At 50.4% G+C, this 22,713-nt stretch overlaps 1 protein-coding gene across 2 annotated transcripts in view; it reads left to right on the top strand.

Annotated features, from left to right (window-relative positions):
- SMYD2 (SET and MYND domain containing 2) overlaps window positions 1-22,713 on the top strand; it is a 48,940-nt gene extending 26,227 nt beyond the window's left edge. For both annotated transcript variants that reach the window (XM_080825023.1, XM_080825022.1), the window contains 10 exons: window positions 1,703-1,813; window positions 4,507-4,567; window positions 5,309-5,433; window positions 10,896-10,963; window positions 13,616-13,718; window positions 16,017-16,127; window positions 16,536-16,656; window positions 17,652-17,826; window positions 20,054-20,162; window positions 22,277-22,713. In XM_080825023.1, the coding sequence (XP_080681149.1) occupies window positions 1,703-1,813; window positions 4,507-4,567; window positions 5,309-5,433; window positions 10,896-10,963; window positions 13,616-13,718; window positions 16,017-16,127; window positions 16,536-16,656; window positions 17,652-17,826; window positions 20,054-20,162; window positions 22,277-22,357 (1,065 nt within the window). In that variant the 3' untranslated portion in view covers window positions 22,358-22,713. The remainder of the gene's footprint in view (window positions 1-1,702; window positions 1,814-4,506; window positions 4,568-5,308; window positions 5,434-10,895; window positions 10,964-13,615; window positions 13,719-16,016; window positions 16,128-16,535; window positions 16,657-17,651; window positions 17,827-20,053; window positions 20,163-22,276) is intronic.

The raw sequence follows: 22,713 nt of genomic DNA, 5'->3' as shown, positions 1-22,713 counted from the left end.
TCGCATATCAGGTGGTGAGAAGTACCGGAGAAGTATAGAGCAAGGGAACGTGCAGGGGTGGGCACGCGCTAGTGGGTATTCGTGGCAGGAATCCTGAGGCCGTAACATCTGAGCCAGAGATGAGAAGAGGTAGGCAGGGAGCAACATGGACATCTAGGGGAAGAGGGCACCAGCCAGGAATACAGCAAGTGCAAGAGGTCTTAGGGCAGGAGTTCGCACGGTCTGTGTAAGGAGCAGCCGGGCGCTGAGGTGAGAGCGTGGCAGGAGGCGATGGGGTCAGAGGAGTGGGGGGGGGGGTTCCCCATCATGAGTGGCGTATCGGTCATCTTTAAGACTCTGCCTTTTGCTCTGAGATGAGAAGCCATTAGAAGGTTCTGAGCTGAGAACTGGCATGATCTGAGTTCTGTGTAGCAGGACTGACTACTCTGCTACTCTCCTGAGCCTAGTTCGCCCGGGCAGGGGCAGAAGTGGGCATCTGGGTGGGAGGCATGGGCAGTACCGGGGCGGGGGGCGGGGGTTGGGGGCTGCAGCGGGCAGGAAGGTGGGGCAGTGAGGGGCGATCAGGTTCTAGGTCTGTTCTGAAGGCAGGGAGAATGGATGTGCTGGAGGTGACTGGGGAGCATGGGACAGGCGATGAGGATGACCCCGGGCTCCAGCCTGAGCATCTGAAAGAACAGACTCGCTGTTTTCTGAGGTGGGGAAGGCCGAGGAAAGACAGGATATGCCCGCTTCCGTCGAGAGGCGGTGTGTCTGCAGACTCCCGTCGCAAGTGCTGTGAGATTTCCCACCTCACAAGTCATCCTCCCTCCACCCTTCACCCCTTCCTCCCAGGTCCCAGCTCTGCGTTCGACCTCCTCCCCAGCTGCCCCCGACTCCGTCTCGCCAGCACCGCTGGTTCTTGTCAATCAGCGAATCCCTCCACGATGTCCCGTCCATTCCCTGTCATCCCCCCACCCCTGCCGCCAGTGATGGCATCGCCAGCTCCTCCGCAGCCCTCCCTCCTCTCCTCCACGGCCACCACAGCACCACGGTGTCCTTCTCCCTCAGCCTCGCCGGTCCCCGTGGGCAGCGCCTCTCCCTTGCCCGTAGTGAGCACCTACCCTTTGTGTCCCAGCCTGGGGCATGAGAGCGTCAAGACAGGACCGAAAGGAATACGGTGTTCCTTTGTCAGGGGACCCTTCAGGGAGTCCGCAGCCCTAAATGTGGCCAGTGGTTGCCTCTGCCAGGCTCTTCAACGGCTCTTGCCAAAGCCTTCATTTGTGTTCCGTTTTTGTCACCTATGAAAGGAGACGAGTGGCCGAGTGCAGCTCTCAGGGTTTTGCCCTGATGTGAGAACAGAAGCAGAACAGGACTGTGAGGGCGCGGGGCCAGATCAATGGCTAATACCCCAAATCACAGATAACGGAGGGCGGCACACGCCGTTCGGGCGAATGAGGGGCTGCAGGAAGGTGAGATGTTGATGAAAAAACACAAAGTAGATTTTCTCATCCCAACGACCTGGGCCAGGCCTGAGTCAAGGCCATACAACCGTCTCTATCTTCAAGGATGTTTTTGTCTCTCGCTTTTGTGAGCTTCATCGTGTTTTCCAAAAGGAAACATATTTCACTTGACCTCCCCTAGAACGACTTACAGCATCCTCCCTTCTTGAACTTTATTCCTGTGTGTGAGTGTTTAATCATTTTCTTTTTCCTAACTTTCCCAGAAAGAAGATTGGCCCATGCACAAGCTGGAATGTTCTCCCATGGTTGTTTTTGGGGAAAACTGGAATCCCTCAGAGACTGTAAGGCTAACCGCAAGGATTCTGGCCAAACAGGTGAGGAAATGGGATGATGTTCAAGTGCACTTTCTTTCTTTCTTTTTTTTTTTTTTTTTCCTTAAAGGTCAGAAAGAGGAGTGACCTGTGGCGACCATCTCTGGTGAAACATTCTTGGACTCTCATTTCCCCTCACGTCCCCACGGACGGGCATGGGAATAACACTGCAGGCAGAAACTGTTTGTTGTTGGCCCCATGCAACGAGGATGTCACTTACCCCAGGTCGGGAACACAGCCACAGCTGTTAAATTCCGAACTTTTTTTTTTTTAATGAGACAGGTTTATCTAGAAAAATACGGCCTTTTCCAGTGTGAAGACCTGAGTGAAAATAACGAGAGCATCCTAGGGAACCAGACTGGCCTGAGAAGCTTTGCGGTTTTCCCCTTTCTTTCTGACACCTAGAGTGCTCCCTGTCCCTCCTCCCAGTAGCGTCCTGTTCCCCGCTGTCTCAGTCTCCTGCTTGCTCTCATCTAGGCGGGCAGGGGATGGGCTGGAACAGCCAGCATGATGCAAAGGAGAAGAAAAGGGGAAGGAGAGGAAGAGATGAGAAATCGAGGCACAGTGAGGGAGGAAGGGCATAGAAGAAAGAAGAAGTAACGAAAGAAGTGCCCCCGAGGGGAACTGGTGATGGTCCTGGACAGTGTCCTCCAAAGATGGTGCCGGACTGGAATCCTCCGCCTTTTTCCATCGGTCCTTACCGACTGGGCTCATGAGGTGCCAGATCTCACAGGACCAAACTACAAGACGGGGGAGAAATACCACGGGATGTGTCCTTGTGACACAACGTAATAGGTTGCGCGGCACTTGGAAGGCATAGATCTGCGGAGGCCCTGCCCGTGTCAGGGAGGTGCTTACTGCTGCTGAGTTGGGGGCAGGGCCCCTGTACTTGTCTTGAGGCTGAAATTTCATCCACTTCTTTATACCTGCCCTTTACACCTTCTTTATACCCCACCTCCCTTTAAAACTTTCTATTTTTTTGTCTAAGCCAAAGGGGATTGTAATGACTGGCACATATCTGTCCCTGGCCCAAGTTAGGATCCTGGGCCACATAAACAGAGGTAGAACATTTCCGAACTCTGAGGTCATTGTTCCATTATGTGCGGCGTGGGTCAGGTGCTTGCTGGAGCGCCACGTCGTCTGCTCTGGGGTAAGCAGAGGAGTCACGGGCTGCCTGTAGGGTGATACCAAAAACATCCAAACTGTTTTCCTAGGAGGGTGTTAATTTTTGAGTCCTTAACTGACAATGATCCTGAAGCACGTGCCAAGTTCTTGGTCGGGGGACAGGGTAGGAGGAGGCAGTGTGACTGGGCGCGGTGTCACAGTAAGATCTGTGAGCATTTTGGGGAGGACGGGGTGGTCCTCCCCTGCCCCGGCCTCACTCGTTGGTGGCGTTTATGGTACTGTGGTTAAGAATTCTAAAGAAGGGGCACCTGGGTGGCTCAGTGGTTAAGCCGCTGCCTTCGGCTCAGGTCATGATCTCAGGGTCCTGGGATCCAGTCCCGCATCGGGCTCTCTGCTCAGCGGGGAGCCTGCTTCCCCCTCACCTTCTCTCTGCCTGCCTCTCTGTCTACTTGTGATCTCTCTCTGTCAAATAAATAAATAAAATCTTTAAAAAAAAAAAAAAAAAAAAAAAAGAATTCTAAAGAAGCTGGTGTACTTTCCCTGAATGAAAAGCTTTCCCAGGCAAGAGGACTTAACTAATCTTACAGAAATGTATCCTGTGAATGGAAGATTTCTGCTCCAAAAAGGAACAGTGGCAATGTTTTGGCACCGGGAGGGTGGTCTGGAGGCTCTGATGAGTTTATGCTGGTTCCATTCAACTTGTATTATAATTACTTATTACTACTGATCGTCTGTTAAATGAAAAGTTACCTGGCCATCTTTTCATCTCAGTAGGACTTGATGATTAGAGAAACCAGACCATTTGTATTCTAGTAGCTTGCAAAGGGTTAGGGGAGACAGGCTACCCAACTACCAAGGGTAAGCTTAACATGTTAACCAGGGAGGAGAGAGCGCCCTGCTAGACCACCTGTATCCCCAAATTGAATAGCCAGATTACAAAGACACGGCCTCAGGCCAGCTCTTGAGCTCTGCTTTTGAACTCTTGTCAACACCAAGTTTATTCATGTTCTCAAAGCCTAGCAGGTTTACTATTGTTAGCTCCTCTTGGGGTGTCTAGAACAAAGCCAGCAACACGTTTAAAGTGAATCTGGGCTCACAGATACCACCAAAAGTGTTCTTTTTGAAACACAGAATTTGAGATCATTTTAGCCTATGCTTAAAGAAAGTGTAAAATGGATGGGGGGTTTGATTTTTGTTCCTTTTTAGAAGGAGAAATAATAAATAGGATGGTTCCCCTGTAGACTCAGAGTCCTTTTAAGTCGGGGCCCTAAAAAAGTTGATGTCTCGCCACTCTCCTTTCCCGTAGCGGGCATCTTTGAGCCTACTGTGCGCACAGCGCGCTACCGGGTGTCAGGAATGTGGCAGACGCTTAAGAAAGTTTTCCGAGAAAGTCTTTCCGACTTGGGCACCGGGCAGACACTCGCAGCGCCCAACGGCAGGACTCCTGGGAGGGTTTTCTTTGCTTCATTGAGAATCGTTGCTCTTCCCTGAGGTCGATGGAACAGTGAAAGCACCAGTTTTTGCCCTGGTGGTTAACATCTCCTTCTGTGTGGTTTCTTCCCGGTCCCTAGAAGATCCACCCAGAGCGAACACCTTCCGAGAAGTTGTTAGCTGTGAAGGAGTTTGAATCACGTAAGTTTTCTGTGACCGACTGAGGAGTCGTTGGAGGGACACGTGTCTGTGGACAAAGCAGGGCTGGAGAAAGGCACGGGAAGCTTGTCATGCTGGGGATTTTAACGACTAGTTTTTATTTTGACTCGTGTGCCTGTTTTGAAAAAATGACTGTAACTCTTTTTTTTTTTTTCCCCCCTGAGTTGACATGATGACTAGGAAATAAATAAGGGGAAGTAGGAACTCGCAGATGAGTTGCTGCATCTCGAGCTTTCTCCTGCCGGCTCTCCTGGCATGCTGAATATTTTTGTATCTTTGCTGAATTGCAGTCCTGTAAACAGCTGATGTCCTTACTGAAAGGCATTAAATCAGGGCTGTCTAGTGTCTTGACCATGACACAGATTCCGGGGCCAGTGGTGAGGGGAGGGGCTGGACTGGACCGCGCCTGCTTATCAGCGCTGGCCACTCGTCCCTGACCTCATTCGTCACGGTCAGTTAAGATTTCCTGTTCTGAGTGACTTACAGTTGTCAGAGGAAGAGAAGAAAAGAAATGGCACGCTTTTCTTTGCCTAGAATTTATCAGTTACACCAAGTAATGGGGAAGAATATTTTCTGGGGGCTCCATGGGGTTTTCTTGTTTTGTTGTTTTGTTTTGTTTTGTTTTGTTTTTGTTTTTTTCTCCATGCCATTTACAGTAGGACAAGGATGTAGCTAGAAAGTCAGAGTTTACTACCCGGTGAATAATGGTTTGCTTATCCCCAGATCTGGAGAAATTAGACAATGAGAAGAGGGACTTGATTCAGAGTGACATTGCCGCACTTCATCACTTTTACTCCAAGCACCTTGAGTTCCCCGACAGTGACAGCTTGGTGGTCCTCTTTGCACAGGTAAGAACACCAGCCTCCGGTGACCGTCTCTAGCCTTTCCCTGTCCAAGTCCCTCTCCCCAGCACACACTTGGTAAAGATGATTGGAAATAGACTGATGGCTTCTATGGTGACAAGGCTGTTGACCTGTTGGACCCTGTTTTCCATAGCCCTGCTGGGTGACCTTGAGCAGACCTTGAGCTGGCCCTCCTTGATGTGTGGTATATAGGAAATTTACCTGACCTCTCCCTTTTGCCACAGAAAGAGTTTATGAAACCGGAGGGGTGCCAGCGCCCCAAAATTGTGGCATACGAGAAGCTCCTTGAAAGACCATTTGAGGTTCCCACATTAAATTTTGCTTTTCTTCTCTTCAGCCTTCTGTTCTGACCCTAGTGTCTGTCTTTTACTCCTACAAACCCTGTGTCACCAAAGCACAGGCAAATCCAGATGCCCCCAGGAGGGAGGCCTTCTCCGATGGCCCTAGGGAAGGACAGTCACCAAGACAGGAGCCCGAGTGGGTCTAGGTACAGCAAGTCTTTGCTGACGGTTTTTAAGACGTCTTTAGAGAAGTCTAGGTTTATGAAAATCAGATCTAATTAAAAAAATCAGAGCGACTTCTAGATAACAGCAACTTAGAAGCGATTGAGGCACTGGAAACCAGCTGTGTGGAAAGGCAAAGATGTAGGCACGGTTGGAACAGATGGAGGAAGTGTGGCGATCACCGTGGCTGCGCGCAGTCTGACCGCATAGATGTTCCTCTTATGACGAGGGTGGCACTTCCCGGCACGACTTCCTGGATCAGATTGCTCTCCCTGCATCTCCCGTATAAGCCAAACGTGTAGTTGAAGGTGACCTTCCCGGAGAGAGCAATACGGCAAGGCTGTTGCATGGGTGCACACGGCTCGGTTCCCCTGCCAGAAACGTCCGTCTCTAGCTCCGCAAAAGACCTTGGGTGGATGCTTACCCATCTTGATCTTCGAACAGAGTCAGTGTCACCTGTGTACCTTTTGACCCAGTAGTTCCATTTCTAGGAATCTGTCCCAGAGAATCATCAGAGGTTGTGGACAGTAATTCACACGTAGATTGTCTATGGTGGGGTTCTTTTTTTTTTTTTAAATATTTTATTTATTTAACACAGAGAGATCACAAGTAGGCAGAGAGGCAGGTAGAGAGAGGGGGCGGGGGGAAGCAGGCTCCCCGCTGAGCAGAGAGCTCGATGCAGGGCTCGATCCCAGGACCCTGAGACCATGACCTGAGCCGAAGGCAGAGGCTTAACCCGCTGAGCCACCCAGGCGCCCTGGCGTGGTTCTTTTTAAAACGTGGGGAAAGAAGGAAAACAACAGATGGTTTCGGCCGCAGCACTTGGCATAGCCTTGTGACCGGAGGTTACGTAGCCTGTATATTTTGTTTCAGCGGATGTGTAAAGATGTGCACAACGTGGATAGAGCTGTAGTGTAAAAGCAGGATAAAAATGTGTATAATATGAGAATACACATACATATGTTAAAAAAAGATTTGGTGGAAAGTCACAGGTGATTATCTCCTGAGTTGTAGAATATTTTTGCTGTTTTTAGTTGGGTAGTTTTCTGAATTTTCTACAATAAGTGTATGTAACTTAAGAAAACACTCTAAAGGGGCTCAGTGGGTTAAGCGTCTGCCTTCTGCTCAGGTCATAATCCCAGGGTCCTGGGACCCCACCTCAGGCTCCCTGCTCAGCGGGGAGTCTGCTTGTCCCTCCCCTCTGCCCCTTCCCCCGCCGCGTGTGCACACCCGCTCTCTCTCTCCCTCTCCCGCAAATAAATAAGTAAAATCTTAAAAGAAAAAAGAAGAACACCAAAAAGAAGAAAAAGATTAAAAAGCATCCATAATTCTTCCACTTCAGAAATTCCACGTTTAATGAATGAAGTGAGTCTTCATCTCTTTTCTGACCCACTTGAACTGCCGTGAGCGTGACTGCTACCAGTTGGATGAATTCCTTGATGGATGTAATGTTATAGATAATATTTCTGTTTTGTGATTGTCATCCTCAGGAAAAAAAAATGCCATTCTTGGTAAAAGAAAAAAGGATTCCATTTATGAGTGTTGCAGTAGATTTTCCTAGTTTTCACTTTACCCTGGATTTATAACACACTCTCCTAAGGGTCCTAAGACAGTGGATTTGAGTGACAGTGGGCAGTTGAGGAATTGACTAATCTGCCATTAAATAACAAAAAAAAAAGTGAGAGAGAGGTACCTGACTCTTTTCTGGACTAGAGAGGGCATGGTTCTATGAGAACGCAGGAGAGATGAAATAAATATAGTGTATTTTCCCTTCTAGCTGTGAAAAAAAGATCACTTTTCCTCCAGCACAGCAATGGATGCTGGTAGGACTTCTCAGTTTTGGTGTCGGAGCTCCGGGACCCGATCTTCATAACCAGAAATCAAGGCACTTGGTCTCACAAGCAGAAGTATATTTGTGGTGAAAACGACTCAGAATCTTTGACATTTGGACTGACTCAAAATCCAGGAGATAAAGATACACACACACACACACACACACACAATAACTGAAATAATTAATTCCTTTATAGACTTCATATTTATCAAATCATAATATCCATTCTTACATTGTGTGTGTATGCACTTACATGTATATGTGTGTGTGTAGACACACACATGTGTTTTTTCACATATGAATTTGAACAGGCACTTTTAGTATCCCCAGAGAAAACTCCAAAGCAAAGCTGAAAAGTGCCGTTCCAGCCCCGGGCCACCCTCTGGCCCTGCCTCCAGCCCCAAGCTGCGTGTCCTCTTTTCCAGCCTCCAAGCCCTCTCCTCTCTCTGCTTCGTGGGAGGGCGTCGTGGGTTACCTTGTGGCCCAGCGGCAGCTGGCAGCAGAAGGTGACTGCACTCCTCCGACAGCGTCGAGGTGCATTCTAATCACTGGGAACATATGCAGGGTTGGGAAATGTATTTTTGGTGTGCAGCCTACTTCTGGTCTAAATGCTAATTATGAGAATAGATTTAGCAAGGCACTTAACGCCTGAGTTGACTTGGAAAAAAGGACTGCGGCCCATGCATCCTTCTTAACAACATACAAGTTCACTGTTCCTCTCTGGGGGTATTTCGGAAGGGAGGGAAAACTGGCAGGGAAACTGCTGTGCGGTTTGGCTTGTCCCCCATCCCCACCTCCCAGGAAGGAACCGTGAGGACACTGTGCTTACAGGAGCCTTTGCTCCTGAAGAAACACACTCGCTCTTCCTCAGGGAGAGGAGGACCGTGGAGGGGGTCGAGCAACCAGGGCTTGTAGAAAACTGAAGCCTGAAGGAATCTCGAGTCACAGACTGGTCCGGCTGAGCAGAGGACGAGATTAAGAGGCAAAGGAGTGAGTCTCCTACCCCTCAGAGTTAGTGAGGCGCTGTCTGTCCCTCGATCGGTTTTGAAAATTGTCGCTAGATTCTCATTCATTCTCTCCTTCTGCAGACACTGCTAACACATGGTAGTGCCGCTTCGAGGTTTTCTGTAGATCATGCAGGACCTGCCATGGTGCAGGGCACAGAGCTCATGCTCCAGTATATTTCGCTGAATGAATGAGAATCCTCATTCACTCTTACCTAATGTCGGTTGTGCGTCATTGATTCCTGGTGGTTGGTTAATGTCCTGATGACAGAGCGTTTGGGGTGCTGGAAGATGGCACAAAAAATACGACATGAAGTCTACGTAGAAATGCCCAACACCTCCAGACTTCAAAGGCTGTCCGTTGTTCCAACTTGCAATAATCTCTTTTTCTGTCGAAAGTTCTAACTGCTGGTTGTAAATATGTTGAATTGCAAAAGCCGCAAATGAAACCCGTCACAGCCTTTACTTCTCTGTGCATCTAGATTTCTAAGCCTTTGACATTGGCCTTTTTAGTTTTATGGAAAATTGCCTTATTACTATTCCTAGATCAGAACAATTTCAGAGGAAAATGGTATAGAGTAAAACTCTTTTGCGTTTCTGAGAACTTTGTTGTCTGAATATCTGGTCCGAACTCTGACTCCTTGTCTGCCACTCACTATTTCTATGGCCTTGAGCAAGTTCTCAATCATTGACCTCTCCCTGAGCCTCAGTTTCCACATCTGTAAAATGGGTCATCAGAGCAGTTTTGCAGATTTATGAGAGGGTAAACATGTAGCACCTAGCATAGGGCCTGGCCCAGAGGACGTGCACAGTGGATGCTGTTTTAAAAAGCCCATCTGTTGGCCTGAAATGTCCCGGTGCAGTGTCTCCAGTACAGAAGGGCGTGGTTCTGACCCATGGGGTAAAAGCGTTCAGTGTGCGCGCCTCACAGGCAGCCTTCACAGCAGCTTGGCAGGAGTGTGTGGGGGGTGTTTCAGCCTTTGCCACTGGCTGTGGACCAGTCACTGCTCCTCTCTGACTTCAGATTCGTCATTTGAAAAGTACAAAGACTGGTTCCCCTTCCAGTTCTGAAGTCTTAGATGTAAAGGAAAAATACCCACCGAGTTGTCTCCCAGTTAGACCGGATGTGCGTCGGGGGCACGGAGTCAGGCCTGTTCATCCTTCTGTGCCCAGTGCCCACCCTGTAGTGGCTCTCAGTGAACGTCAGTGGCAAGAATGAATGTATACAGTCCTCACGGCAGCCTGCGCGCGCTGGCTTAGACTTGCACAAGCGCGAGAGTTACTCTTCTTCAGGCTGAGGCAGTTGCCAGTGGTTGATTTGGGCCGAGATGTGAAAGGCGGGCGTCTGTTCCTTAGCCTCCGGCCCTTGGCCCTGTGCCTCTCGAGGGGATGGGCAGCAGGTAGGTCAGCTGTGGGAGCGTTTTCCCATTTACCACCTCACCGCATGGGGCAAGTTGTGGATTAAGTGACTTCTTTGTCTTAATGTATCATTTATTGGGGTACAGTTGACAGACAGGGTTACGTTAGCTTCAGGTATGCCACACAGTGAGTCAGCACTGGTGTACGTCGGGAAATAGTCCGTGCTCTAAGTCCACTTGTCCTGTCACCTTACGCAGTCAGCACAGTATCCCTGACCACCTTCCCCATCCTGTATGTCACATCCTCATGGGTCATGGCTTTTTTACCCGGAGAAAATCAGGGACGGAGGGACCCTGTGATGGGTTCGTGATCACACAGCCGATCTGTGGCATCACTGGGACTGGACTCCAGGTATCCTAACTCCAAACTTCGGTCCTTGGAGCCTTAGTGGCTGTGGTGGCCTCGGGCCACTGTGATGGGGCGGCGGTGGGGGGGGGGGCGGGGAGCCGTTGGCCGCACTAAAGGTTCTTCCTTCCTAACAATTCTGCTTTTGTTTGTTACACATGAGATTGCTGGGTCAGTTTTGTTTGAGCCAAGGGTACGTTGGCCAAAAGACAGGTTTTTACATCACTCAACTGGAATGTCGTCCTAGTTAATTTGTGAAAAGTCAAAATTAAAGAATGATTTCTATCCGAAGAGAAGCTTCTTCTCACCTGTTTCTTTCTTTCTCCCCGTCTCTCACTGCAGGTTAACTGTAATGGCTTCACAATTGAAGATGAAGAGCTTTCCCATTTGGGATCAGCAATATTTCCCGAGTAGGCTGAGTTTGACTTCACTTCTTTTCCTTTTTACTTAACTTAACACTAATTAGATTTTTTTTTTTGATTTTTAAATAACCTACCTAACTGCATGTGGCAGACATGAAACTCCAAGTGAATTAAGACACCTTTTTAATTCTGCCAGATTTCAAAATATTTCCCATCCATTTAAGGATCCAAAGGTAGTAGTTAAGAGAACAGTTGCTTGTTAAGTCCTGCTAGGTACGGAGCTATTATTAAAGAATATTTTATAGTGTGCGTAGAAGGAACAGTCCGTGCCCTGCTGAGAAATTTGCTTTTTGCATGTCTTTGGTTCTGGAAATCTTTGGGTTTCTTATACTCAAAGCAAAACACTAATTGCCAACCAAGAATTGGCCATAGGCTAATGCAGAGACGATATGAGTTGCTTCTACATCTGTTTGTTCTTCTCGAAAAATACGAGTATAAAAACAGCACAGCTGGGGTGGGACACTCTGCTCAAGTAGCAAACTAGGAGGATTTCAAAGAACGACGGATTTTTCTTTACTTCAGGAATACTCAAGTAATTCAAGAAAGGCTGGCCCGCTGACAAATGGAGATCTTTATAGCTCTGACGGTCATGGATTTGCCAAAAATGGCTTTGCTGTGGTGTCTGCTGGAACGGGTGTTTTTAGATGCTTCTGTTCCCTGAAATCCAGTCCTCCCCGCAGAGATGGAGCGAAGGAGCCCTCCCTGCACCCCCCGTCTGAATCCACAGTGTAGATCGGCGAGGCTCTTAATACACACCCCCGAGCCTCTAGCTTTGGGCTGAAGCAGAGAAAGGGGACACCCGTGTGTTTGCCGTGGATGATGTGTGAGCTCCCGGGGCGCGCGTGTGCATGTGTATGTGCATGTGCGTGTGTGTGTGTGGCCGCCTGGATCTGGACGTCACATGGGTCTGAAAGATAGAGAAGCACCTGTACAGGCCTGTGTCTCGGCAGCACCTGCCACAGGCTTTCCCAGCCACTGCGGCCGGAAGTTTCTTCACGTGATATTGTCCCCGTGGCCAGAATGGTGGCCTCGGCCGTTCGAATTCTGATAGTGAGGAAAGAAGTGTCTTGGGGCGAAGGCCTTGGGAAAAGGAAGGAGAAACCAGGAAAGGCCATCAGACCCTCTTTATAAGGCTCTTCCTGACAACTTCAAACCTGAAAGAACATAGCTGCTCTCAGTGTTTTCCAGACGGAGAGCAAGGGTCAGAGTGGTGGTGTCTGGGGTTTTACCGGGCCCAGTGATCACGGTAGAATGATGATACCAAGGGCATGAACTGTTCTGGGTTCTTTGCCTTGGTGAATTTCTCCCACCATCATTGGAAAGATATCCAGGGATCTGTCTAGAAATGAATTAATAGTTCTTCAATGAAAGATTCTAGAAAGCGGCTTTTCCCTGAGTGACAACTTCCAGTGCATTTGTTTATCAGGTTCCCTGGGGCCTGATGGCCTGTCGTTAAGCCAGGTGGGCTGTGCTGCATGGCAGAGGCGACCCTTCCAAAGGACAAGACGGGGGACTTGCTCCGTGTTCTCCCAGGCTCAAGGCCAGCCACACGGCTCGCTCACTGTGGCCTTAGCACCTGGGAGCTGGGAGACTACCACTCCCTGTTGTGTTCGGCAGACCAAGGGCAGCCCGTCCTCATCGGGCCCTGCTGCTCTCTGCTCTTTTGTGGTGGGGCAGACAGGATCAGGGTTCTGGTAGCTGAGGGCTCAGGCAAGTGACACTGGCCTCCAGAGCCATGTTGCATATGGATGTGAGTGCCCATATGAGCCCCAGTTTCCAGGCAGTTTTAATTGGGGGAAAAATCCCTTTGGGCAGAAATCATATCGGCATTGTGATTTCAAAGGCAGCATTTTCAGAGATCAAGCACTGTTTCCCTGTAGTTTAGAAATTTCTGTTCTCAGAACTTTGACCTTGATATAATCAGAAAGCTCAAAGCCCCTCGCATAGGCGAGTCTCTCTGTCCTCTCCGTCCCTGAAAAGCAGACAGTGAGCAGCGGGAGCGGTAATGTCCCAATTTTCCAGATGAGGAAATCAAGGTGTGGAGAGAGAGGCAGCTGGGCTCCTCGGGGCCTCTCTGGGCACCCCAAGCCCTGCCTGAGGAAGCTGGCCTCTCCCTTGGTGGCAGTTTCCCAACAGCTGAAGAAAAGATGCCAGAAATGATCCACAAACAAAATGACACCAAAAAGACACCAGAAATGATCCACAAAAAAAGCCACTTGGAGCCGGCACCCCGTCTGTCCCGCGCGGTGTCCAGTGGAGGAGCCGTCTGCCGCGGCCGCTGGGCTTTGAGTCCTTGATCTCACGGGAAGGAGTGTTGGTGGGATTCATTGTCGCCACTATTTTTATTGTTGCGTGTGGGGTTTTTTTGTTTTTTTGTTTTTTTTGGTTTGTTTTGTTTTGGGGCCCAGATGTCACCATTTTGAATTGTGAATTTCACTTTTCTGTATTGCTAGAGGCATTAGATATGATACAGATACAGACAGGACGATCTCTTAGACTATGATGGCCAACTGTTAGATTGTTTTTTTAAACGTCCTACCAAGATCCCGGTCTTGCAACCTAATAAGTACATAGCCCGGGATCGCCTGATCAGTCTGGCTGCCTTCTGGAGAAAATTGGATTTTCTTTTCTGATTGACAGCGTTGCACTGATGAATCATAGCTGTTGCCCCAATGTCATTGTGACCTACAAGGGGACCCTGGCAGAAGTGAGAGCTGTACAGGAGATCAGCCCGGGAGAGGAGGTGAGTGTGAGGGCCGGCGGCGGCTGTGGCTGTGGGTTTCCAGCCGCAGTTTTACAGGGCGATCTGGAAGATTCTGTGTGGCCGCACTGGGCAAGACAGGGCTGGGAGTGATCCCAGCAGCTGACCTATCTCTGGTCTCAGGCCCTGCAAGTTAGTGATCAGGTTCATGGCTCATGACTTCAAGCCCTATGCTTTTGCCTTCCATTCAGTGCTCCCCATTTCCAACTATGGCCAAGAAAAAACAGGAAAGAATAAATCTGAGCTCAATCCCTTACAAAGATTGATAGAGATTTGCAGAGAAAGGACACTGCCCAAATGGGCTCAGCGAGGTTTTGGAAGCTCCTGGGCGTCTCTGTATTTCTCCTGCCGAACAATTTTTGAGCTTTTGCTTTTTCTTAGTGAATTTTGGCCTGCCGCCCCACCCCCAAAGAAGGTCAATCCCACTGTCATGTGAAAGAGAGAAAAGCAACCCAGCGGTGGCTAACGCGTTGGATTCCAGGTGCACACATGAGCCTCGCACATGCGGTCTTTCCACATCTGAACTCCCGAGAGATCGTTGTTTAGGAACGCAGTTCAGGTGGTGGCCAAACACACCAACGGGGCAAGGGGAGGCCGTCTGTGGCCAAGAGGCACCGTCCTAAACTTAGGGACGTGGAGAAAGCCAGGTGTTCTGTCCCCTGCTCAGTGATTCCCTCTCCTTTCCCATGTGCTGGCTCCGAGCGGCTGCTTGGCGAGTTGTGAGAGGAATGCTGTGTGCTCTTAAATAAGTAATAGATTCCCTAGCAAGGACACGTGGATTGGTTAGGACCGTAACCTCACACTTCAGAGTCCGTTTCAGTTTAATCGTCTTCAGTGCTATTTTAAGGTCTTCGGATATTTTAAATTTTAGACACAGTGATTGGTGTGCTAGGTGATCAAGGCCTTGGCTTCTCCAGAAGCCCTTGACCAACCCACAGCCAAACTGGGGCGGGAAGTCCAGGGCACAGATGAGACTTTCTGCCTTTTGCTTAATTCATCATGACGACGGTACCCTGTTTTCAGTTGGGGCGTCTTGCGACTACGCCGATGCCTCCTGTTAAAAAGGCACAGTCTCTGGGTCAGAATGTAAGTCACCAGGCTCCAGTGGTCCCCTGGGGCTGCGTGTGGAGACTCCACGGTCTGTCACCTGGCCGGGCTCTGCCTGGGCCCGCACAGCGACACTGAACGGCCTCTGTCGCCATCTTCTGGGCCCTCGTGTTTGTTGCGCGGTGTCTCTGTCAAGGGAACGCGGCCGCTCTTGGGCGAGGGAGGCCTGCAGAGCTCGCCCCTGTGCCTTTGCCCTCGCGCCATCGGAAGTGCGGTGACCTTGCTTTGGGGATGCGTGCTTTGGGGCGACTTGCCCTTCAAAGAGGGTGTCAGATGAGCCACGAGGTCTCCCTGACTGCCCTTTGGGTTGGGAAGAGCCTGGCTTGGCGGTGCCCGCAAGCACCCAGCCCAGTGTAGGTCCCCCCGCCTGCCAGCCTGAGGTTACTGGCACGCTGACGGCTTTGTGACATCCATCTGTTCGGTCAGACATTTGCCTGATGGTGTGGGATGAGCAGCGAGTGCTGTCCCAGTGAGTAGATAATGGGCAGTTAAATGCCGGGCTCCTCCATATGCTCCAAGTCCCAGTTACAGACCCCGTTAGAAAACAGCAAGGACGGGAGGACCTGATGAGCTCAAAGGCAAGACTTCTCCAAGTTCTCTGGCCCAGCGGGGTAAGGCAGCAGCCTGCTGGTGTCCTAGAGGCTGTGTCCTACCTCTGCCCGGCCCAGCCTCTTGCTCCCTTACCAGCAGATCGCAGATGTGTTCCTGCTTGCCCTCCATCCAGCAAGGCGTCCAAGCCGGCCCAGTCTGGGAAGGAAAGGGGCCGAATGAAGGCCGGGCAGACACGAAGCCAGGCCAGTCTCAAGCATGGGTAGGGTCTGTGTGTCTCCACCTGTGACAGGGCCCTGTCCTTGCTGGGACACATCCACGCTTGGCTCTCTCTGGGGAGGAAGGGGGTGGGCATGCTTTCAGCCCTCCCCGTTTACTGTTCTGGAGACCCCTTGATTCTCTAGAAGGCGGAAAGAAAGGCTCTTTCTTTCCATCACAAGGAGGTGGACAAAACTAGTAGATTGCTGACTTTAGGGAATTCAAGGTTTTTAAAGGGAAGAGCATCCCCCCAGCTGTGGCCCTCCTTGGGGCCCACCTCCGTGAGTGTTTGCAGAGCCGCAGGAAGGGGAAGGAGCGAGCGCACCTGCGGCAGACAGCCCTTGTCCACTCTTCTTACCCCCTTAGGTGTTCACCAGCTACATTGACCTCCTGTACCCAACAGAAGACAGGAATGACCGGTTAAGAGATTCTTACTTCTTTACCTGCCAGTGCCGGGAGTGCACCACCAAAGACAAGGTAGGGCCCCGGTCAGGTCAAGGTGCCGACCCCACCCTGCAGCTCGGGACCTCAGGTGCCAGGCACTGCCCTGTCTGCCTTGGGGTATGCACTGCCCATGCTCTTCCGTCCATGCCCCCGCTTCCTCATTCTGTTCTCTTGATTCATAGATGTGTGAGCCCACAGATCTGCCCATAGCAAGCATGTTCTAAGTGTCCTTGATAAGGATTGTCTAGAAAATTCGTATTTCTATTTGTTGTAAAAAGGTATTAGAGTACTGAATTTCTTAGATCCAGTGCCCAGTTTCCTTGCGACTTTAGGATGGGCGAACCCCTATCTCTGCATGGAAAAAGAGACTATTTGAGAGGTTTCCCCTTGGTGCAGTTTCTGTACGAGGTAATACATTGCACGTGTGGACATTTCCCACAGGATAAGGCCAAGGTGGAAATCCGGAAGCTCAGCGATCCCCCAAAGGCAGAAACCATCCGTGACATGGTCCGATATGCACGCAACGTCATTGAGGAGTTCCGGAGGGCCAAGCACTACAAATATATCCTTTACAACTGTCCAGAAGTTTACTGCGACTCACCTGCCGGAGGTGCTGGTGAGCTGGGAGGAGGGAGTGGGAGAAGGGTGAGTGTAAGATTCTGAACGTGGAAGGAGGAGTGTGTCTCCTGGCAGATGTGGGAGGAACAACGGACTGCCTGTGACTTGGCATCACCCGCACCCAGTTGTATGGTATTGATGTCATCTTTCTTCTCTCTGTTTCACTAGTGTGGTCAGGAGCTGGATGTGGTAGAAGAGGTTATGGTCAAAGCTGTGAAGGAGAGTTCCTTGAAGGCTCTCATTGCTTGGGTGTTGTACTCCAGGCAAGCACAGTACCGAGGGCTTTGCTTATTACAGCATTATACCTAATCCCCCCAGGGACACACAGTTTTGCCATCCCCATGTAGCAGATGGGACTCCTAGATTGGAAGTAATTTACCCAAGGGACAGAGCTCACCAGGATTTCGCTCCAGGTCTGCTGACTACCATAATCCACATTCTTAACCACTACGTTATAGCATTTTCTTAGGTAAAAAGGCATCACGTTTACACACGGCGGGAAGAGCTAAAAGCAGTGGAGAAAGTTAGAGAGAGGCACAATTTTTTTTTTTCTCAGTCTAAAAAAGAACTTTCCTGTAGTGGGGACTTCTTCCTTAAAAATGCTTCTACTAAAGTGCTGATCTTGGGTGATGGAGGTTGAAGGTTTGTGATCTTAAACGTTGTTTGTAGCTGAACCTAGGGTCTGTTCCCCAGGGCTGAGGTTTTTCAATTGTGTTTAATAGTTGAGGTCATTAGTTTTTCCCAAAGTTTCTTTCTTTAAAAAAATATGCTTCTTGCAGGAAAAAAAATTTTCCTTTTCCTTTTGCTTGACTTTGCGTAATTTACTTTTTCAGAGGGTGAGGGTCGGGGCGGGGTGGATGGAGTAACTCCTTGAACCCAGCCTTGGGCAGTGTCCACGCAGAAAGGCCTGAGCCCATGGTTTCCTTGACTCCAGAGCACCCCCTAGTGAGCTGCTGGAGATCTGCGAGCTCAGCCAGGAGAAGATGGGTTCCGTGTTTGAGGACAGCAACGTGTACGTGCTGCACATGATGTACCAGGCCATGGGCGTCTGCCTGTACATGCAGGATTGGGAAGGAGCCCTGCGATATGGACAGAAAATCATCAAGCCCTACAGGTGATTGCAATGGCTGTCCTCATCCTTTTAGCAGGGACTGGAATTGGGTGATTTGGAATGCTGCGTTTGTTTTCTGGCTGTCCTGTGTCGGAACATGCCTCGAACAGCTTTCTCTTTCTGCACCCACACCTGGAGGCCCAGGGGCTGCGTCGGGCCTGGCTTGTTCGGTCGGCCGTCTGCAAGAGATGCCTGTGGAGACAGGTTGAGGTTAGGAAGGGGGCGCCGGGCAAGAGCCCTGCCGGGACCTGTCCAGGGTGCTGTATCCAAAGTAGTTAATTCCTATCAGTATTAAGAAGCCACCAGCTTGTTTCTTTTCCCTCCCACGCCTTCCAAGGTAAACAGACGTGTTCATTGGTAAGTGGGGGGTCTCACATCCCTGCTTTTCCCTCGTTAGTCACACCACCCCCTTCTTGTGCTTTTTGAAATTGCAGCCCAGTTTGCAAGTGGGGACATGCTAGGACCATTGTGTTGGCTTTGGTTATCCATCCCCCCACCAAGCCCCCACCCCCACCCCTCGTTCTGAATAAGGCAAGCTGGATTTTAGCTTCCGGGAATAGTGGGTATCAACCCCGGGGAAGTTTCCTATTGAGAGGGTTTTTAAACCGCAAAGGGTGTGACTGATGGAGGTTTGAGGCAGTGTCCTCTGGCTCTGACTAGCCATTTCAGGGCTGGGATGGCCTAGATCTTATCAGCGGGGCCCTTGTTAAACGCATTCACACTGTGCATTGATTTGCAGGGTCTCCCCGAGACCCAAGTGGCTCAGCGTCCCTGGGCATTAGACTTGAGATCCCTGTGCCCCAGAAGCACCCCCGGTGTCACTCACGGATTCGAGAAGCCCTCAGCACTCCCTCTGGTTCTGAGGTCGGGGACCATGAAGTTTGTGTCCAGTCTGGATTTCCAGGGCCTTCCTCTTACCCTGCCTTGCCCAGATGAGCCATCAGGGGGAGCTCAAGGGAAGCCAGCTCCTAAAGTCTGCTCTTAGAAACTATTTGCTACACCACAGAGGCTCTCAAAGCCTGTCATCTTCCTAAGGTGGGTGAGAAAGGCCTTTGGTCTTATGCCCACTGCCCTCTGTGAGATCTGGAGGGAGGGGATGAGGGAGAGAGAAAGATACGAGGTCGTCTTCGCCTTGTGGTCCCTCTCCCAGCAGGCCCTTGCTCCCCCGGACCCTTGCTGAGCTTAGTGAGCCCCTCCTGGAGGCGGGCTCTGGCGCCACAGCTTCCCCTGGGCAGATGAGGCCGCCTGCCCAGGAATACCGCTAGGCTGTGCCTCTTTTGGGTGGCTCTTGAGGGTAGCGCCATACAGACCGGTCTGTAAATCAACACCTGCACACACACATGCATTCTCTCGCCCCCCATCCGCTCTCACCCATGAGCGGCCTCTCGGTCACTTTCCCTGGCAGGCCCTACCCGTCGGCCTTGTAAAATGTGGAGAGGGAATGCCGGCTGTATATAAAGCCCCTACTGGACCACAGAGAACGCTTGTCTAGAAGTAGGTGTCCTGACTACGGAGTGCTGGCCGCTTTGCTAAACCCACTGATGCCGTAGAGTGTGACAGAAAGCTGGGGTCCTGAGACACCCGGGGGTGTGTGTGTGTTTAGGTGTACTGTCTTTTTACTATGAGGGGATAGGCCTAGTGTCTTCATGAATAGGGGATTCTTACTTTAAAAGATGTTTTCCGGGGCACCTGGGTGGCTCAGTGGGTTAAAGCCTCTGCCTTCGGCTCAGGTCATGATCTCAGGGTCCTGGGATCGAGCCCTGCATCGGGCTCTCTGCTCAGCGGGGAACCTGCTTCCCCCTCCCTCTCTCTGCCTGCCTCTGCCTACTTGTGATCTCCGTCTATCAATAAATAAATAAAATCTTTAAAAAAAAATAAAAATAAATAAAATAAAAGATGTTTTCCCTGTGCCCTGCTCTGGGTGCACCCAAAACAAAAATCTGGGATTGGGATTGAATGTCGTGTTTATCAATGTTTTTGTGTAGGATTTCCCCTGCGGTTTTCCTGTAGCTTTTCAGAAACACACGAATTGCATGAAAGGAAGCGCCTCTGGGGTGCTTGGACAGGATCGAGCCGTCCACACTGTTCCCCCGCGCCTGCCAGCGCTTGGAGGAGCCCAGCCGCCCTGGGGAGCGGGCTGCGGGCTGGGCAGCCGCGGGCTCGCTGTGCCTGTCTCCGGGCTGCTCGTGGCCTTTGACGAGTGGCCTTTTACCTTCTCCTCTTCCTGCAGCAAGCACTACCCTCTGTACTCGCTCAACGTGGCCTCCATGTGGCTGAAGCTGGGGAGGCTGTACATGGGCCTGGAAGACAAAGCTGCTGGGGAGAAAGCCCTGAAGAAGGTACGACGGCGGCGTGGGGCTGGGGGTCGCGGTGCCCCACGGCCCCTTCGTCCCCTGCTCTCCTGCCTGATAGGGCTGAGTGACTCAAGCCCTAGAGATCTGACCCACTCTTGAGCCACCCCCGGCCACAGAGGTGGGGGAGGCGGGCTGGGTAGGTCAGGGCAGGGTAAGTGATTGAGCCTTTGCCTGGTCCACACCCGGGCCCTCCCGTAGGAGAGGGGTGCGCCCACCGAGAGGGGCTGGCTGCCCTTCCGGGCACAGCGTGTGACTGGGGAGCAGGGGGGCCCCGTCTCCGTCCTGCAGGAAGCCCTGGAAGTGGACAGAGGCCCCGGGGTGGGTCGGGGGACCGTGCTGAGGGAATCTCCCATTTGTCCTTCGGATTATAATTACGCACTCGCAGTTTCTAAAATGTACTTAACTGTTCATCCAATACCAGCTACGTGGGAGGACCCTCCTTTGGTGTTTTTTTTCTTTTAATTCTCACAAAAATGAGACTTTCCTGATGGAAAAATTGAGATCCACACAGGCTGAGGCCTTCCTTCAGACTGGGGTCTTTCTGAGTTGGAAGTGTCCACTCCACTCACTGAGGCTGTGACCCACACCTGGGCAGACCAGGCCCTTGGGCAGTACTTGCCTCCCGCGGGGTCCACAGCTGCCCTGTGTGAGTGACAGGGCAGGGCCCTGACCTGTTCCCTGACCAGAGCTCACAATCACCGTCCTATTTGATTCTTGTTCTTTATGTAGAAGTTAACAGGTGATGAAATGTAATCTTTGAGACAGTCTGTTGAGTCCTGTAAGAAAATGTCTGTGAACGTTGGGGCCAAATTCCCTGTATCTCCCCAGTAGACTACTTGCGAAGGTGGTGTAAGGTCCCACATCCCAAATGGAAGGGTCTGGGCCCAACTAGGCTAGAAGTGTGAGCTAAGTAAAAACTTTTCCTTTTTTCTCTTTTTTTTAAACTTTTCCCTTTTTAAACCATAGAATTTACCTCCTAAAGTAACAGATTTATTGTCTTGGTGAATTGAGGGAAAATTGACCAGTTGGGTCACAGGGGTGAGGTGCTGGTAGGTAACGAGGTATGACATCAGTGAAGGACACAGGAGATCTGAGCAAGGAGCATGAGTCCTGAACTGACCGCAGAGAAGAGGGAGCAGGGGAGGCATTTGATACAGGACATTCCTGAAGGCTCACGCTGTTCTTGGCCTGCCTCCTGTTGGTTTGAGATCTATGAAGTGAACGGTATAAATGAAAGGTTTAGTCCATTAGAGTCAGAGGCCACCAGAAATTCCCTGTCTGGAGAGTGGAATTTCTATATGTGAGTAATACAGTTGAATACAAAAAAGCAAAATAAATTCGTAGAGATAACATTTGGGCTCTGCTTCCTATATGCCGGACCCTCTTCTAAACACTTCATGCGTACTAACAACTCTGAGAGGTAGGCATCATTCCTATTTTGCAGATGAGGACGATGAGGCACAGAGTAGTTAAGCAAATTGCCCAAGGTCACAGAGCGAGGACGTGATGGAGCCCCCCGGCGACTTTCCACTTTCTGTTGCCCCACTATGGAGAAGCCTTGTCATAAATATGTTCTCTCCAGCTTCCTCAAATGAGACCCGCAACTACTTTTAAGGTTTTTTTAAGAGTATGTATTACAAGGGAAACGTGCCGTTTGAAAGGGAAGGACAGTCGCCTCATGTCTTACGGATTAGCAGTGTCAACTAAAACCGGAATAGGTTCGAGGTGAGGTTCACTGTGGACTTCTCTGTTCCAGCCCGTTTACTTGGTTGAGCACAGCCAAGTAATTCTGTCCCTAAAGCATTGCTCACTGCAGTATCTAGAATGTCACGAAATGGGTTTCTCTGTATCGTTTCTTCAGCCAGTGGTACAGACTGGATGGCTAGTTGGTTATCAGATAATCTTGTCTATTTAAAAAGTAAGGAAGAAAAGAAGGAGGCCAGGCTCTGGAGGAGGAGGAGGCTCTAGGAGCCCATGTGTGTTCTGTGCCTTGACGCAGAGCAGTCTGGCTGGGGTTCCGGGGGCCCGCGGGGCAGGGTGTGGACGAGAGGGGGCTGCCGCCTGGCTCTCAGCCACTCACTTGTCTCTGCCTCTCCTAGGCCATCGCCATCATGGAAGTGGCCCACGGCAAAGATCATCCATACATTTCCGAGATCAAACAGGAAATTGAAAGCCACTGAAAACACACCAACTTGATCATTTTTATTTAAATGCTAATGAAGAAGCCTTCCAGGATTTGAATATTTCCAATCCTGTACACGACTCCTGCATTTCCGTAAAACCGCTGGAATGAAAACGCTACTCGCACTTAGATCTCACACGTGGCTTGCCTACAAGGGGGTCTTCACCTTTACTCTTAGCACCAAAGTAATCTTGGAATGCTTTCGTTGCCCTGAGAGATAATGGCATGGTTTTGTATGTTATCATAGATTCTGGACAGATTGAGTTTAAAAAAATATATTATTTTTCCCTTCATGCCTATTATGATGTTCTGAACACACCAGAATGATGAGGGAGAATAAAAAAGGTAACCATA

Source organism: Martes martes, assembly GCF_963455335.1.
Source record: "Martes martes genome assembly, chromosome: 15".
Classification (NCBI taxonomy): domain Eukaryota; kingdom Metazoa; phylum Chordata; class Mammalia; order Carnivora; family Mustelidae; genus Martes; species Martes martes.
Note: the sequence above shows the minus strand (reverse complement) of the source record. Positions and strands in the feature narration are given on the sequence as shown.